This window comes from Aulonocara sp. 'chitande type north' Nkhata Bay, linkage group LG18 (assembly GCF_057382095.1).
Source record: "Aulonocara sp. 'chitande type north' Nkhata Bay isolate Kocher_YH1m ecotype deep benthic linkage group LG18, A_spYH_male_GT1.1, whole genome shotgun sequence".
Classification (NCBI taxonomy): domain Eukaryota; kingdom Metazoa; phylum Chordata; class Actinopteri; order Cichliformes; family Cichlidae; genus Aulonocara; species Aulonocara sp. 'chitande type north' Nkhata Bay.
Genome location: NC_141361.1, coordinates 11186252 through 11203930, shown reverse-complemented (window position 1 = coordinate 11203930; position 17679 = coordinate 11186252). Strand labels below are relative to the sequence as shown.

At 40.6% G+C, this 17679-nt stretch overlaps 2 protein-coding genes across 4 annotated transcripts in view; one reads left to right on the top strand and one right to left on the bottom strand.

The window, feature by feature from the left end:
• Positions 1–6036, top strand: part of zzz3 (zinc finger, ZZ-type containing 3) — a 71896-nt gene extending 65860 nt beyond the window's left edge. For all 3 annotated transcript variants that reach the window (XM_086271119.1, XM_086271120.1, XM_086271118.1), the window contains exons 7-12: positions 419–520; positions 958–1053; positions 1746–1895; positions 3028–3162; positions 3579–3679; positions 4293–6036. In XM_086271119.1, the coding sequence (XP_086127245.1) occupies positions 419–520; positions 958–1053; positions 1746–1895; positions 3028–3162; positions 3579–3679; positions 4293–4437 (729 nt within the window). In that variant the 3' untranslated portion in view covers positions 4438–6036. The remainder of the gene's footprint in view (positions 1–418; positions 521–957; positions 1054–1745; positions 1896–3027; positions 3163–3578; positions 3680–4292) is intronic.
• Positions 6037–7553: 1517 nt separating this feature from the next.
• ak5 (adenylate kinase 5) overlaps positions 7554–17679 on the bottom strand; it is a 105248-nt gene continuing 95122 nt past the window's right edge. The window contains exons 12-14 of the mRNA XM_086271124.1: positions 13878–13994; positions 13321–13515; positions 7554–8293 (exon numbers count right to left, since the gene is read on the bottom strand). Coding sequence (XP_086127250.1) covers positions 8225–8293; positions 13321–13515; positions 13878–13994 — 381 coding nt within the window. The 3' untranslated portion in view covers positions 7554–8224. The remainder of the gene's footprint in view (positions 8294–13320; positions 13516–13877; positions 13995–17679) is intronic.

Sequence of the window (17679 nt, the reverse complement as noted above, 5' to 3'; positions counted from 1 at the left end):
AATAGAAATCAAACATAATTCAGAAAATAAATACTTAAGACCTGTTTAAAACTGGTACAGCGCTATTAATACGTCTTAATTTATGCACTTTATGTCGCCAAGTGCTTGCTCAAAGGGGATTATTTGATTGTTGGGGCTTTCTCTGTATTATTGTAGGACTTCATCATAAAATATAAAGCACCCTCAGGTGTCTGCTGTTGTGATTTGGCACTATGTAAATAAAATAGAATTGAATAGATTTAATTTAGATTTACCATGATTAGGTGATCAGTTCTATGTATTTTTCATTTATCCCCTCTAATGAAAAACGCCCCACCAAATAAACAAAACATGATTTTTGTCAACACCTGTTAGATTTATTAAAAACATTAAAGAATGAAGCAATAATTTTAACCTGATGTTTTGTGTGTTTTGATAGAGAAAACTGGAGCAGCTTCTTGTTAAATTCCCACCTGAGGAAGTCGAATCCAGAAGATGGCAGAAGATTGCTGATGAGTTGGGCAATCGAACAGCAAAACAGGTGACGAAGAAAATGAGGATCAACTTCAATTAAGTTACATTTTATAGCAGCTTAGTTTAGAATATTTGTAGATGTATGCACCAAAAGATTTGATCTCATAGAAGCTCAAAAAAGCATCTTTCCTTTTATTTTTATTGTCCTGTTGTGACTTTGAAATTGCAAAAAACAAACTGTTAAATCGAAAAAGTGTACGCTTGTCAGTGGTAAAAGGCAGGCTGACTTGTATGTTAACTGCACCCCCTACAAGTACCTGGAGAGTGTGTGTGTGTGTGTGTGTGTGTGTGTGTGTGTGTGTGTGTGTGTGTGTGTGTGTGTGTGTGTGTGTGTGTGTGTGTGTGTGTGTGTGTGTGTGTGTGAGAGAGAGCTCCTATGCTTCAAGCAGCTGCTCCTCAGTTGGAAATGATTAACAGAACCATCTCCCTTTTAAAACCTTCCAGGTTGCCAGTAGGGTTCAAAAGTACTTCATCAAACTGACAAAAGCTGGTATCCCTGTGCCTGGAAGAACACCCAACCTGTGCATGTACACTAAAAAGGTAACTCAATTACTACACCCCCCCTCTCATAGCCATACTGAATAAGTAATCTCATTGAAAGTAATGGTTTTGCCTTTGAATATTAAAGTTTATGCTGGGTAACTAATTCATTGTTGTCATATCAGCTTTCAGTTAAATGGTATTTTAATGATAAGAATGGGAGTTTGTGTGGCGCTCGCTGGAGACTGGATTAAACTCTGTGCCTGCTGGCAAAGATATGAACAGGGTGATAAAACGTGATGTTGAAAACGAAGCTTTTTATTGCTCTCAAGTGGACAAATAATGCAATGTCATCCATTTCGTGTTTGCCTCAAACATCTCTTCTGTGCTGCAGTCCCTCTGTACTTTTCAGCCACCGTATGCTGATATCACTGTAGATGTGCTGACAGTATCAACTAAGATTGTCTTCATTTTTTTTTTGCCATTTAGTAAAGCTTTTCTTTGTCTTGTGTTACAGCTGTTGTTTTCCATTTAAATTGGACATTATGATTACATTTGATTATATCTGGTTTTGAATGAACTACCACACCAAGACTATAACCACCAGGGGTGCGTTTTATAATAGTATAATGCTAATTTCATTCATATTGCACAACCCTGTAGTTTAGAGACAACAAACATACTTAATTTGTTAACTGCTTGTTATATTTGCCTTGTTTACGCTCTTCTAACGAACCCTATTTATTCTCCAGGCATCCAGCAAGCGGCAGCATCACCTTAACAAACACCTGTACCGGCCGTCCACCTTCCTGACCTCCTACGAGCCTCCAGTCTACATGGATGAAGATGATGAACGCTCAGCATATTACAACAGTGTGCAGGACCCTTCGGCTGATGATTCGGTCAGTCTTTTGTCTTTCAGTGTGTTTTCTTCTTTCAAAGGTTTATTGTCTTTCTTTCTTTCTTGTGACTTATCATGTTTTCACTGATTCTTCCCATTTTATTTGTCACTTTACTGCATAATGAACCTCATGACTCCTCCTCTTTTCTGTCTGTTTACAGTCTTACCCTCTTCCTTCTCATGTAAGCAGTGACCTGTAGGATAAAGACTGCTAAAAGCATGTGTTACGGGCTTTTGGGAATTTGTTTCTATACCTGAATAGTTCATTTAAAGCGGTTTTAAATAAAATTACTGCACCTGTGTTCCTCTTCTGCTCTCGTGCGTATGCTTTTTTAGAGACTGTTCTTTTTAGCTCCACTTTAGCACATTTGGGTGAAGGGAAGCATTTAACTCTTGATTTTTACTCTAATCACGGCTGCTTGTTCTGTTTAAAAATGCCTAAATCAGAGCAGGGGACCTGACCAGACTTTCCTTTCGTTCTGTTTGAACTGCGCAACTCCTGGTGCTCGCCATTATCCAGGAGCTGACATTTCTTTCTCTTGCCTTTGATGGCAGTAACCTTTTAGTGAAACCAGGTCGCTGCAGCCTGCTGAGTACACAGGCTACCGTCTCCATCAGTGCATTAACGAAACCTCTGACACCGCCGGTATGGAGTAAAGTCAAAAAGGTGTTGCCAGCGTGGGTCACAGTAATTTCTCGCTTCACCAGCTTGTCTTTTATTTTGGTCGCATTTGCAGGAAGATTGAAAGTCTGCTGAGGGAAAGTGCGTCGGCAGCCTAACTGGACTCACAAAGCTGTTCCTTGTCAAAACATAGAAGTGTGATGCTTTTGTTGTAAAATAAAACGCTGCATTTTGTTTGCTTTATTCTTTTCTTCATACAAATAGCTGGAGGTAGCTGTGTCTTTGTAAAGGACACCATGTTTTTCACTCTTGTTCTTTAGGCTGAAAGACAGTATGTACTCTCTTATCGATACGTTGCTTGTGTCCAGCTAAAATTAGACTGATCGCTGCGGGCTGTAAATAAGTCTGCAGGGTAAAAAGCATCTAGATTAGATCCTTGGAGTTGTTGAGGAAATATTATGTACGTGGTTTTCCTGATGACTGTCAAACAACATCCTGTTTGTCTGAACAGGATGAAGAGAGTGTACCTGTGGAGCTGAGAAGTTTGCCAGAATACAAAGAGCTTTTACAGCTGAAACGTCTGAAAAAACAGAAGCTCCAGGAGATCCAGGAGGATAAGACTGAGATCCGGCACATAGGCTATAAGGTAAAGACTGCGCCGTGATGACATTAAGATCAGGAATCTGCATATACATGTTCCCTCAAAATGTTATGCATTTAAGTCGCACCCTGAGGGGGAAATAAATTCAAGTTGGCGGCAGAGGAAATATTTATTTTTTAATGTGTTATCATAAGACGATAAATAAACTGTAACAACTATATTTTAACAGGTCCCAATAGAACTACTGGAGGCTGTGAAATATTGGAAGTAGTTCTGCCTAAAGCTTTAAAATGAACTTAAGAAATGTGCACATTTTAATGGCATTGTTGAATAATAATTCTTTTAATTACTCCAAGGCCTTCAGAAACAAGTTTGTAGTGTAGAGAAGGTGTTAATATGTTCATACTTTTGTGGGAGTGTGTTCTGTGGACGATGAATATGTTTGTGTTTGTTTTGTGCAGTGTGACGTCTGTGGTATGGAGCCCATCCTGGGTGTGCGGTGGCACTGTCAGGACTGTCCGCCTGACAACTCTGTTGACTTCTGCTCCAACTGCTCCGACTGGTCAGCTCTACTTCCTTTATTACCAAACAGTCATACACAGTGCTGGTCGCTTTGCACCATGATGAAAATATTGCTGACATTTTAACACATTTAACATGGTGGAAATGAAAACACAGGATGTTTTGCATTTGTTTGTGGTATGCCATTCACTAAATAACATTCATCCCCCCACTAAAAGCTAGTTTAAACTGAACCCCATTTTTGTTTCATTTTTTAAGGTTTTCCACAGAACATTTTTAGGTTCCTGCAGTCATCATTGACTTTGCATGTTTTTCTTTTTGTACACTACAAGTTAATCTCACAGTACAACACGTGATTTACCTGTCTGATGGCGTGTAGTTACCATAGATGGTAGATGGAACGCAAGATGGCTGTAGTTCGTGGGTCTAAAAAAGAAAGACAGTACTGAAGTGCCTTAAACGTGCATTTCTTTAAATAGCTACTGCCACAGTGGCAGTGTAGTTATAAAAAGGCTTCCAGTTCTATATAAATCTATGGGGAAACAGCCCTCAGTGAAAATTTTCCAGTGTGAGACCCAATATGTCAAAGTAAATGTACTTGCTGGAAAATTGCTTATATGTGGTTCTTACAGTATCATTTCCTTATCTTCCAGCTTGTTCAAGACTGAGACCCACAAGCCTAACCACCACCTGGAGCCAGTGTACCAGGCAGAAACCTTCCTGGACCGGGACTACTGCCTGCCGCAGAGCACAGGTTACAACTACCTGGACCCCAATTACTTCCCAGCCAACAGATGACAGGGTCCCAGGCACCCCTAGCTTCAGGCTCTCTCCACATATCCCACAGGCCACTCTGTGCATGGCTCCATCCTTCAAGTCCAAGATAACCGCTTAACCCGCCGCCAGGCAGGAAGGCCATTAGGCAGGCAGACAGCCGGGGTCCTCAGAGCAGACCAGTGCTGCTGGTGGGGGGGCTGTTGGTAACTGACCTCCCTGACTTGAGCAAAGGGTGGCCATGACGGTTCCTCAATAAATATTTCAAAAAGGAAAAAATAAAGAAAAGGGGGGGGGGGGAAGCCCTGCTCAACCTCAGCCAGGTTATTCAACGGATCCGTGATTTGAAAACGATACACTATTTTTAAAAACAAACAAAAAAAGAAAATAGAAGGCACACGACATTCCCGAGCTCCGTGACTCCAGCAGGGCTGTCCTGTATCCCCGTTTCTCCCCCCCATCGCCCTCCAGTTACCTCCCTGTGCTGCTTCAAAACTGGAGGATTGATGATCAGTCTGGTGAAGCGCCACCTAATGGTGATGGGTGGCCAACCAGCACGTCATAGTGGACTGTGAAGTCATCAACTGAGATACACATAGGTGGTTTTATGCGTGTATGTGGTCTCTGTGTTATGCAAGAGTGAAAATGTTCTAGCTAGGTATCCGTAGATTGAGTATTTATGAGCCGCGGTGTCCTCAGCAGACGTCTGGGGTGCTGCAGGTGAAGTTCAGCAGACACTGTGGTTGAAGCCAGTGTTTTTTGTTTTGTTTTTGTTTTCATTTGTTTTCTTCTTTTTTTCCCCAGGCTGCAGATCCACATTTTGTTCTGCAGACAAATCTGTATGTGTTAAAACGGATCGAGCTCCCATGTTTCAGCATGGAGCCATCACGACCACTGTCACACAAACGCTGCTCTCTACACCCCCTTCACCTCTCAAACACACACAGATAACAAACTTTCATCTGTTTCCCTTTCCTTTGCTCTCTCCACTAAAACATGTCTAACAAGAAGCACTACAGCACGGAGAGCAAACATTTCCGAAGGCAGGCGTGTGAACGGAAAATACACAACAAACACCTGTTTTCTTCTTTTTCCGCCCCCAGTGTGTGCCGTTGTTGATCATGTTGAGTGTACAAGTGTATGGTGAAAAGTAGCCAGCGCTAGATGCTGTGTGCCATTTTTAAGAGAAAAAAAAAAGAGGCTGTTGTTTTGGCGTGGGGGAGGGACCTTTAACCTGGCCACAACTTCTCCCTTCCTGCGTGGCTCCGTTGACCCACACTGTCCTACTTTATTGATCCAGTCATCATGGCTCTAGATCTTTAATTTTGCAGTCCACCTTAAAGGTCCATTTAAAAGATTGTATTTTTATTAATCTATTTAAAAAAAGATAAATAATTGAGGTAGTGGTTGGTGCACCACAGTGGAGCAACCCACACAATTTTATACACATAGATTTTGTTGTGCTTGAGTAGACACCATTTTGTATGGTTTTTGTCTCTTTCCCTCACCCCCTTTGCCCTGCTTCAATATCTGTGTATAACAGTCTGTTCTTATGTAAAAAAATAAAATAATAATGTTAAAAAATGCTAGGAGAACCGTGGAAATAAAAGTATGTGAAAATAAGTTTTTCTATATCCGTGCTTCCTCTGTTATCAGCCATCAAAGTCACCCTGAGTTTGGCTCAGCAGGATTAATCTGTGTTTTTCTCAGTTTTATATCAAACCCTGAACCCTGGCAAACTGGTAGCAAATTCTTCACATCATTTTTAGGAACTAAGTAATTGATTTTGACTCTGCTAGAATAGCTTTAGTTGATTCACGGTTCAGTCCTCACACACCCTTAAACCCAGCTTTCTTCTGAAACGGCTGTTTTGAACACCGGGTGGGTGTGGCTTCTGTGCTTGGGATCACACAGAACCAAGAGTAGATGAACTAGCCTGAATCCTGAGCGTTTTGATAAATCAAAGGGACCCTTAGGAGGGCTTGAATTTTAGCTGGCTTATAAAGTGGTGAGTACAGTTCTAACAAATGAGGAAAAGAAGTTATGAGTAAAAATATGGATGGATGGATAATCACCCAAGAAGGAAAAAAGTGCAATAAAAGCTCAAAATGATGTGTATTAAAATTCTAGATTATAACTGTCACATTAAGTGGGGTTGGATGCAATTTTAATATTGGCCATAATGAGGCAGTCCTGTCATTGATGCTGAGTAATTGAGTCTCTCCCAGAACCTGAATGAAAATGTTAACTGTAAAATATTTTTTATTGCTGTCAATTAAATCTTAAGTGCTTCTTGGTGAAGCTTTTTCTCGTGCAAGTGTTCTATAGACTTTCTTCTGCAATTTCACTGTGGTATGAAACACAGGAAATGTCCTTTTGCAGAATAAAGCCATGCTGGTGACCTTTCACTGGGAGAGAAGCACTTTGTGTGACAGCTAATTTTCTGCCTCTTTCCACCTGCTGGAACCAACAGTGCTGATATTTTGTTCTTCCTGACCCAAGTTTGTCAGGAAGATGTGAAAGTGCTTCTTTTTTTCCTCCCCTCTCGTCATACTTCTTACATGTCCAAATGATCTTTCTGTGTATTTTAACTGAAACGCTAAACTCTTAAACCAGGGGTGTAAAACATAAGGCCCGAGGGGCGTAAAAATCTTTGGAAAATAAGGCAGGGTGCATATATTTTGGACTTTTATTTTAATAAGTTTTGCATCTTCTCCTACTGATAAAGACCTCCACCATGGCCATCCGTACTACACCAAAGTAATTAACAGATGCTCAGTAAAAAGTAACAGGATATTTTCTGTGAATGAACAGAAACGTTTCCTGAAATTTAACATGCATTTCTTACAATTTAAATTCAACTTTCTTTCATTTACAGCTGCATTTCTTTATCATGTTGAAAAACTAAAAGTTCTGTTAAAATTGCACTCCTTTTTCTTATGTGTAGATATCTCAGAGATTAAATGTGTAGTTAAACTTCTTTATCCTGACAGAAAGGGGAATTTCACCTGTCTTGACCTGTTACACTTATCACTTAATTGCCTTTTTGTTGTGATCCTCTCACCAGCAGATGGCGCTGTCAGCTCAGCTCTGATGCTGCACGCTACACACCACACCAAAGGACACTCAGAAATGCTCCATTTAGCAAATGCACTGGCTTTATTGAATGTTAAATACCAAACCACGCACCTGTACGATGAGCTTGGAAACATACAAATGCAGTAATCTTAATACTCTTTATTTGCTTCTGTTTTTTTTTCCTTTTTAAATTTAATGCACAAAAGGCAGTTAAGCTTAACTTTTAACTCTTGCATGCTTGTTACAATAAGAAGCAAGGTGCTGTGCGTGAGAGCACGAGTACACACTGACATTTCCACTTTGTAGTATGGCAGGGGGAACCTTGCTCAGCTCCTCTGGTGGGAAGGTGGCGAGATTTCACTTCCAGCATGCTCTCAGTCACAGCAGGGACTGCTATTTTTCTCAGTACAGTTATCTGCCTTGGTGTGGCAGTTGGCAGCATATATTGAGGTTGATTTTACAGAGAGAGACAGAAGAGGGGATGGGGTTGGGGGGATGCATTTTTGTGAAGCAGAATGTGACAACCAGGCGCTTTGTCAGTGTCAAAAAGCAGAGAGAGAGAAGTTTCACTGATTGCAGGTAAGACATGCATACCACTGGAGTTCAATGAGTCTGGCACAGGTGTGAGGTTATGCGAGTGAGTCTCCTTGGGGTGACGGCAGAGAGAAAGAGAGAAGGTCTTCTTAGATGGACCCTCCTCGACTGCAGAGTTTGGGGTGTGAAGGTGTAGGTATCAGAAGCCAGACTCCATCGAGCGGCAGATCTGGGCGAACACTTGGTCCGGCGACCTCTCGGCATCAATCTGCAGACGGAGACAAACCGGCTGAAAACGAGGCCTTTTCTCAAACCACCAGCAAGCCCACATGCAGTTGAGGACGGCAGCCTCACAGCAGACTGATGACCTCATTACCTGATGTGGCATTTAAGCACCCACCCACACGCGCACACACACACACACCTGATGTGGCATTTAAAAGTTCAAACAGTAAATTTATTAAAGGGGCAGATCAACCCTGAAAGGAATGCGTGTGATTTTCTAATCGCTCTCATGTCAGTGGAAACAGAGAGGCGAGTAAAACTTCACAGAAAGTTGGTCCTTCCCTGCATCACTGACCTTAAACACAACACATTTCAGCATCTTGTCCATCTCAGGTGAAAAGTGTTTAGTCATTTTTTGGAAATGTCTGACTTCTCTTGAAAATAAAGGAAATAAAAAGCACTGAGGGCACCACAAAACGAGCAAAAAACTAAAAAACTCAGCGTCAGTGTCGTCATTAGAAGTTTCACGTTCAAGCTATTTTCTTTCTACCAAACTACACCCGCCAAACATATCACAGCGGGTGTAGTTTGGTAGAATGTGTCGAAGTGTGTGTCTACCCAAAGATGACAGGTTTTTGACAGGATGACAGGATGTGAACATTAATGGTTTCCCCCTCGGCTGAGCTGCAATGTCCTTCTCTCGGCTGGTAGAAAGAAAACAGTTCCTACGTGGAACTGCGCTCCGAGCACCGTGAGACGAGTGCAATTTATTTCAGTTATACTCAGGAGAAGGCAGACATCTCTACAGCTCTGCAGCAGAGAATTAGAGCTCCTCTGGTAATGCACAATTGCCTCCAGTCTACGTGACTTTTTAGTCGTTTTCTCCACTAAAAAACTTTCCATCTATCAGAGAAAAGAAGCTCGTGACATTGTGACAGGATGTAAACAGTAGCTGCACACTTCCTTTGGTTGGCGGGCGTAGTTTGGTACAAACACAATATTTCCTACATGAAACTACTTGCAAATAAGTTTGTACCTTTTTTTGAGTAACTGGGAGACATTGCTTTGAGCAGAGCAAGGTGAGTGACATATGCTTTTATCATATCTAAGAGAAGATGGACGTGTCCATGGTCTATGCCTTCAAAAACGAGCCGCTCACACCTAAAACAATCCAGACACAGGGTGTCAAACTTACTTTAGCTCATGGCTCAATTTGATCTAAAAAAGGCCAGAGCAGAAAAACAATCCAAAAAATAAGCATCACTTATAAAAAACCGTTTACCAGATTTACCGCACACTCAAAAAATGACCAGAAAACAGATTATAGTTATTATTTCTTGATAAATGTTTTTTTTCTCATTCAGTTAATGTTGGGAGAAAAAGATCATGAACAGCCTGAGATGTCTTTAGTAAAATAACACAACATCACCAGTTTTTCCCACATTCATCGAGTCGACTGTCCTGCTCTACATGTGGACTTGCAGATTACAGCAGAAAGGAACCCAAAGAAACAACAAGTATTTTCCATCACTATCAGTCAATTTGTCTACACATAGAAACAACTTATAGACATTTTTATTGTGCAGGAGGGATTATTAAGAAAATACAGTCGTTAAAGACATTTTTGAGCCATTCAGTGGCTCCACTGGGACTCTTTGACAGCCCGATTTTGGCCCTCTCGGCCTGCATGCTTGACACCACTGGTCTACATGGATAAATCGCTCTACAAGCCTGAGGATAAACCATGGTCTGTATAAAAGATGGATCTGGCTTCTGGGTGTGAAAAGTGAAGCCAACAAGTGATCGTCTGCCAAAAGCCGATCGCTTCTGTGTGTTTTTAATGTGTAATATCTTTGCTTATGTCCACAAATAGGCTGTAGTCAACAGGACTTATGAAGATCTTCTTATTGCATCCACTCTGTGTTCCACATTATATAATTAATCCAGTCCTTAAAACATCGTTATAGAACTGTTATGTCGTATTTCTTTTTGTAATTTCTGCTGTACTCTTGACTAGATATCTCTTTAAAAACACATTTTTAATGTCAATGAGACTTTTTACCTGGATGAATAAAGCATTTATAAAAATAAACTGGCAAAAACTGATTTCAGCTTCTATCCCTCTGACAGGAATGCTGTTTCCCACATAAGCTGACTTGATATCATTCATAACAGAGATTTTGAAGACATTATAGGCAAACATGCCATTTACAACAGTCTAAATACTGGTAATCATATTTGGCAAATAAAAGAAAAATCAATTTTTGGCACACCTTAAACAATTTTTTAAGGATTATTTTTAATCCTTAAAATAGGGCGATCGAGGGCGTCACTGATTAACGACCTGCGACTAAGTCATTAGAAAATGAATGATGCTGAAAATGAAAATACTCACAAACCAATGGGTGACCGTATGGTAAATATATGCATCGTTTATACTGTTTATTTGAAATGAATTTGGATACCTAAGACTAAGACTAATGAACCTTTACCAGCACAGCCGTGAAATCACGTGACCCTGGACACAGCTCACCTAAATGGAGAGCAGCTACCTTTTACCTGCTGTGACAAACCAGACTGCCTGCTGTGAAAAAGGTCCATCAGCTCCCCTGTTTCTGTGTATCCAGGTGTCATCAGTGATTATCTTTCACCAGCTGGGTTTTGTCCGACTTGTCATTGGCTAATTCAAATCTTGGCGAACAAATCAAGTGGCAAAGCTTTCTGTGAGCAAAGCAAATGCAAGGCTTTTCCAAAAATGGAATAAACTGCCAATGCCAATTAACTGAAGCTAAATCAGAACGGAGCAGCAGGAGGAATGGGAAGAAGAGCTGGAAGACGGACATCAACACGATGTCGGAGCGGAAGGGAAAGTTGATTAAAAGGATTTGGTTAGGTCACACTAAACAGAGCTAATCATTACTTCCCACTGTAAAGCATCCAAATGGAAACACTGATGTCTGCTAACACAGATGTATTTGCCAGGAATATGTAAATGAGAATTTTAAGGACTCACACTGAACAACCTTCACACAATATTGTTTTGAAACTTACACCATCTTCAGCTATTTGTAGTTAAAACATTTCTGCATTTTTATTAGGAAGCAGTAAGCGGTCGGACATAATCTGAATACAATTCACTCTTAAAACAGAGGCTCGCCTATTTGTTCTTCCACTCGATGACCCTTTCAGCTGTTGGTATTTTGAGACATTTGAGTAGAAACGTGAATATTATTTATTTACTATTTAAAGCATGCAGGCTGCAAACACACATTTCCACACAGGATTATAAGACTTAGCTGCAACAGAGTTAGCTTCTAGTTTTAGGTCACTTTTTAAAAAACCTTTAAATTTACTTATTGTAAATTCTATTGTGCTTTGTTTCTGTTTTCCCAGCTTTCACTATTATTTCTTTTTCTCTTTTTATTTAATATGTATTTTTCTATGTTACGCTGTCTTCTGAGGTTGCAGATTGAGACAGAAGTAAGCTTGTTGATCTCATAGATTTGTTTCCCATCTGTTGGCCATTAGAAAGAATGCAGGTTTAATGCTGTTTTCACTCCCTCTGTGTTTACCACAGCAGCACGTCTAGTTTGTGTTTTGTGCTGTCTCCCTGTGCTCTCTGTCTCTTTTCTCCTTCCTTTACTCTATTCTTTCACTCTCAACCGGCTGCAGCAGATGGCTGCCCCCCGAGCCTCGTTCTGGTTTTTCTTTCTGTTCTGTTTTTAGTTCTGGTCTTTGTTACCGTCTCTGTTTCCTGCAGTTCTACCTTGGGACACTGCAATGGACGGATTGAGATTATACTGCTGCAGTTTTATGCTGGTTTCAGCTGAGTCTTAGATTTCTTGGCACAGAAGGATGACTTTGTGGATCTTGTCTCACATCTATTAAGTAAAACAAAATCAGCACCAACTGAAAGATGGATGCAGATTTGTGCAGGGGGTCTAGGGCTCCTTCTCCAGGAAACTTTGAAGCAAAACACATAACTTAAGCCCTGTTTACCTTTGTGATGGAAATTTTTGGAATAAAAACAAACAAACAAAAATGGTGATTTAGAATTGCCCTGGCGTTTTCTTATTTATCCCTTTGGATCTTTTATGTTTTTACTCAGGAAGGCAAATGAACATGTTCCAAAAATGGCACCACCACCCCTGATACCTACCCCTAGGAACTGGCAGAATAATTAAAACATAACTGCCTCAGTGCACACATAAAATGGATATCTTTGTAAAGACAAAGTCAAACACTTCAGATGAGAGAGGGCAAACTATTCACACAACCCTTGCTTTTATTTAATGTTTTTTAACCACAATTTAAAAATAACTAAATTAAAGTAAACATGAACGAATTAGTGCACAAAACACAGAATAAATTATATTATAAGACGCAAAAGCCTTCAGTAAACATGAAGGTTGGAAAGCCTGTTTAGATAATGTAGTCCGCATCTAATTGTTTGGTTCTGTTTCCAGCGTCATTAATACAGCACCCAATAAATTTCAGTATAAAATTCAATACTCTGGGATGGCACCGTTAAAACCAAGCACATTAATATGCTATTCACATATAAATAATTTTGAATTATAATGCATAATAATACAAACCACTGTTACTTCTGTCTAATGCAGTCTTTTGATCTAAGACAGGCTTCTCTCTGGTGAACTATGTTTTCCTTTGTTTTCCTCCTCTAAGATCATAGAGGCTGGCACGCTTGTATTTTAAAAACAATCCTCGTGATTATTATTTATCCAGCATGTCAAATCTGAGCTGGTTGTATTGAATAATACAGTAAAGTTGCAAACTCCAGTCATGCAGGACAGTTAGACTCACATATGAGAGATAATGAAGTGATTATTGGGAACTCTTCGGCTGCTTTTCTGTGAGTGAGAACATCCCGGCAAACGATTTCCTTTTATAGATAAAAGAGCGCTGGGAGATGTTTGAAGGACATCTAAGTGTAAATGGATTTCCAGCCTAGACGAAGTGGATTTAAACTGGATTTGTTCCTTTAAGGAAAGTAAGCCTCCATATGGAATTGAACCTCTAACCCTTACAGAGTTGGCTTCCCAATCTTACCGTGTGCAGAAGCCTCTTGTGTTCGTAGTGAGCCGCCACCGCCTGGGTGTCGCTGCAGAAGCTCTCCACCCTCCTGTGCAGGACGCTGTCTCTGTCTGGGGCAGCCTGGAAGCCGGATCTCCCACGACACTGCAGGCGATTGGACATGGTGTCGGCTGAGCAGTTCAGCAGGAGCACTGCACTGGGTTCCCCCATCTGACACACACAACAGGTGCAGTTAGAAATTAAAAGCAGGAACTTCCCCTTTAGCTACATTCGTCTGCAGGCCGGCCTTCATCCTGAATGATCCGCAGTCCACATTTCTATGTGCATTCATTCTGATCACTTCTTTCCTATTTTCAAATCTTGTTTTCATACCCTCTTCGTACTCGTATGTTAGCACTGAATCAGACTTAACTAGCATTCGTCACAGTGACGTGCGACTCTTGTGATTCCTTCACTTTGCTCAGACTGAACTTTTTGTGCATACACCACGACTCACGGCTGACTTTCCCCCTTCTTTTATTCATGCTTCTGACCACATCCCGCTGTCTACTCCATCAGCTTTGTGCTCTGACCTTCGCTTCGTACTCCTCCGCCTGTCTCAGGTCTCTGGGGAAGCCGCTGATCACGAGACCTTTTCCCTGCCGTCCTGACGACACCACCGCGTCACACAGGAGCTCCAGCAGTGTGTCCTGCAGATAGCACGCACACACACAAATACAGAAAGAATGATTTACCGTTTATTAATGATTAATATATAACCAGAAACAGCCATATATATTCCCTGCAATTTTATAACTCAGTATATTGAAGTATAATGTGCAGTACACATCTCCAGGGCATCCCAAAATGATATGAAAGAGCTCATATTTTATTAATGAATCAATTGTTTACTTTATGAAATGTTAGAAAATTGTAAAATAAACATTCCAAGAGCCTCTGTTTTTTTTTCTTTTTGTTTAAATAAATCCACCAAATTCAATAAAGGAGAGGAAAAAAATGCAAATCTTACTTTTCAGATGCTAAATCTAAAGCCATGTTTGACACAAAGTATGATGAGATATTGCTATTATTTGTTAAAATATTCTTTGGCACACATTAAAAGAAACTGCTACATGGATGAGGAGTCAGTGGTAGATGTGACACATGGGAAAAACTGGGTGCAGATATGATGAGAATCACTGGAAAAATATGGAAAAATAAAAAGGCTTCATCAGGAGCTGCTTGTTTTTCCCCCTACCAGCCCCTTTGTGGGTTAATCAGCCATGTATGAATGCAGGCCTGATTACAGTAAGAGTAATATGATTCAAGAATACACACTGTCCCTGTGGCGCCACTCCCGGGTCACTGGTGCCAATATGCAGGGCACTGACCAAATAACAGAAATCAAAAAATACAATCTAAAAATGACAGCAGAACCGAACCAGCACCTGTCAAAATATACGAAAAAATTATAATTAGGAAGGAGGAATGGTTTGTATTTGATTCTGCAGATACACGTCCATTTAATCACCTCTGTTAAAAGTGTTAGCATAAAACACAAGGCCTCTCTTTTTAGAATAGATAGCTGTCTATTGTTCAGACTCCATCCCCGAGAATCGATTTAGTTCTTTTTAAACGTTCACTTAAAAGTTGGATATGTAACTGAACACCTTTCCAAACACCACAAAAATGGAATTTTCATGTTACTAATGCAAATTCATTGAAAGGAATTTCATGGATGGTTAGCAAAACCACAGATTTCTTTTCAAACCTAAATCTTCACTTGGAAGTTAACTAAAAGACTCAATTTCATATAAATCATAAAATAATATTATATACAGGGTCTGATTTATTATTGGGTCTCACATTATAAGTACTGTGTCTCAGTAAAAGTATATATTATAAGTTCAAGCTATGTATTGAATTTGGAGCTAGGACAGCAAGCAAGACTCATGTGATGCAGTACTGAGCTGCCAGTCACTTCTTTATAATCTGTGTCGAAGGAGTCAGACTTTCTGGTGATTTTCTAAAAAAATAATCTTGATCAACGGTTTTCCAGGCTTTCAAAGTTTCTTTGGACATTGGTTCCTTTTTTTCCTTTACTCATTTTCAGACTAGTCTTTGTCCATCCATCCATCTGGATGCAAGATCTTTAACTATCCCAGCTGGCATTAGATAGAGCTTGGAATTGCCAGCTGTTGCAGGGCTAACACAGGGAGACAGTCAACAATTCTCACCTATACCAATTTAGAGCAGGGGTGTGCAACTCCAGGCCTCAAGGGCCGGTGTCCTGCAGGTTTTAGATGTGTCCTTGATCCAACGCAGCTGATTTAAATGGTTAAATTACCTCCTCAACATGTCTTGAAGTTCTCTAGAGGCCTGGTAATGAACTAATCATTTGATTCAGGTGTGTTGACCCAGGGTGAGATCTAAAACCTGCAGGACACCTTCCCTCGAGGCCTGGAGTTGCCCACCCCTGCTCTACTCTCTATACCAGGGGTATCCAACTCCAGTCTTCGAGAGTTACTGTACTGCAGCTTTTAGATGCATCACTACTCCAACACAGCTGAATCAGATGGTTGGATTACCTCTTCAATATGCCATCAAGTTTGGCAAAGGCCTGGTGTGTTGGAACAAGGACTCGTCTAAAAGCTGCAGGACAATAGCTCTTGAGGACTGGAATCGGACACCCCTGCTTTATACCCACAGCGGCTGAGTGGGTTGTATACCAAATTGGAGGTCCATGACTTGATCTCCAGCTCCTCCAGCCTGCACGTTGAAGTATCCTTGCCAATATCCTGAACCAATTGTGCCGCTTGTTCGAGAAAGCGGTTAGACTTTGTGTACAAGGTAGAAAGGTGCTGTATATACTAGTCCATTTACCATATGCGCAAAACACCTTGATGACTCTTCATGGTTTGGGGATGTCAGTGGTGTTGGGCGATCTTATAAAACTGATGAAATTATGAATTTAGAAAAGTACTATCGCATTTTGATCCAATAATGCAACACCATCTGGAAAGCATCTGGTTGGCAACGGCTGAATGTTTCAGCATGACAGTGATCTCAAACTCACTCCCGGGGCAGTGAAAGCATACCTGGATATACACAAAGGAAAACTATCGTAGACCTCAACACAGCCTGGACCTCAACTTTATTGAAGTAGTGTGGGATTGTCTTCATTGAGAACGGAACAAAAGTCAGCCAATATCCAAAGAAGAGCTTTGATGTTCTTGAAGAACCCTGGAGAAGTATTCCTGAAGACTACTTATTAAATAAACTTGCTGGAAAGTGTTCCTAAGAGGCTATGCTGAGGACTAAAGGTGGTCATACCAAATATGGACTCTCAAGCGTGTTACAGTTGTGCAATCTCTATTTTGCCTTATATCATGCCTTTACATGCATGTTTGCAAATGTTTTAATATGCTTCTACACCTACTTCTTTCTTTTTTTTAACCAAATATTAAAGAAAGGGAGGTGGGTCAAGACTTTTGACTATTCAATGTAATATAAATCAAACGCGCCCTCTTCAATGAGCTGCTGGTGTTAGCTTAGGCTGTAGCATTGTTATCAAGCTGTTTCAGGAAGACTTTGTTGAAGAAATAAGACTGTATTGTTGCTTCTTTCACTGGAGACGTTCTGCTGGCTGTTCATCATATTAGTTTCAGCCACTTCAATCTTGAAGTCAAATTAGCTTGGAGCTAAATTAGTGCAACACGTCCCAGTAGCCCGTCTCTGACATGCAGTATCACCGCATCCCTTCATAAAAGGTAAATGTTTGTTGCATCTTCACTCTGTTCAGTAGGTGATTGCAGGGGATTATTGCTCTTCAATGAGTGCTAGTGGTTATTCTACTAGGCTTTGCTGTCAGTCTTGCTGTAGAAGCTTATTAGTTCTGAGGCTACGTGATTAGTTAGTTTGTTTATTAGCAGGGCTGTTGAAGAAGTAATTGATGGCTTTTACTAGTTGTGAGGCTTGGCCCAACTTAGAAGGGCATCATGGAAGAATTGTTTGCCACTGTGAGATGTCTTGGTGTTCAAAAACTCCAGCTAGCCTTCTGGATCAATTCATGCTTGGTGTGGAGGGAATTTTCACTTTGTTAGAGGGCCTGGGAGTGACAAGAGTGAAAAACTTTACTATAACTTCATTGTTGCTCAGAGTATTTTGGACTCACCAATTCATCTATTTTAGGAAAGCTGTCATAGGTAAAAGAAACGGTATAAGGAAATGAAGGCATTAAAAAGTGTTCCTGCATAAAATATCATGTGGGGTCTTAAATTTCACTTTTTAAAAACATAGTGGTTACAACTCTCATTTTATTCCCTAATAGCTCGGTCCCTTCAGGATAATAGTATTAATTGCCGTTCTTTCTCAGTTCAGACTTGGGTCTCTGCT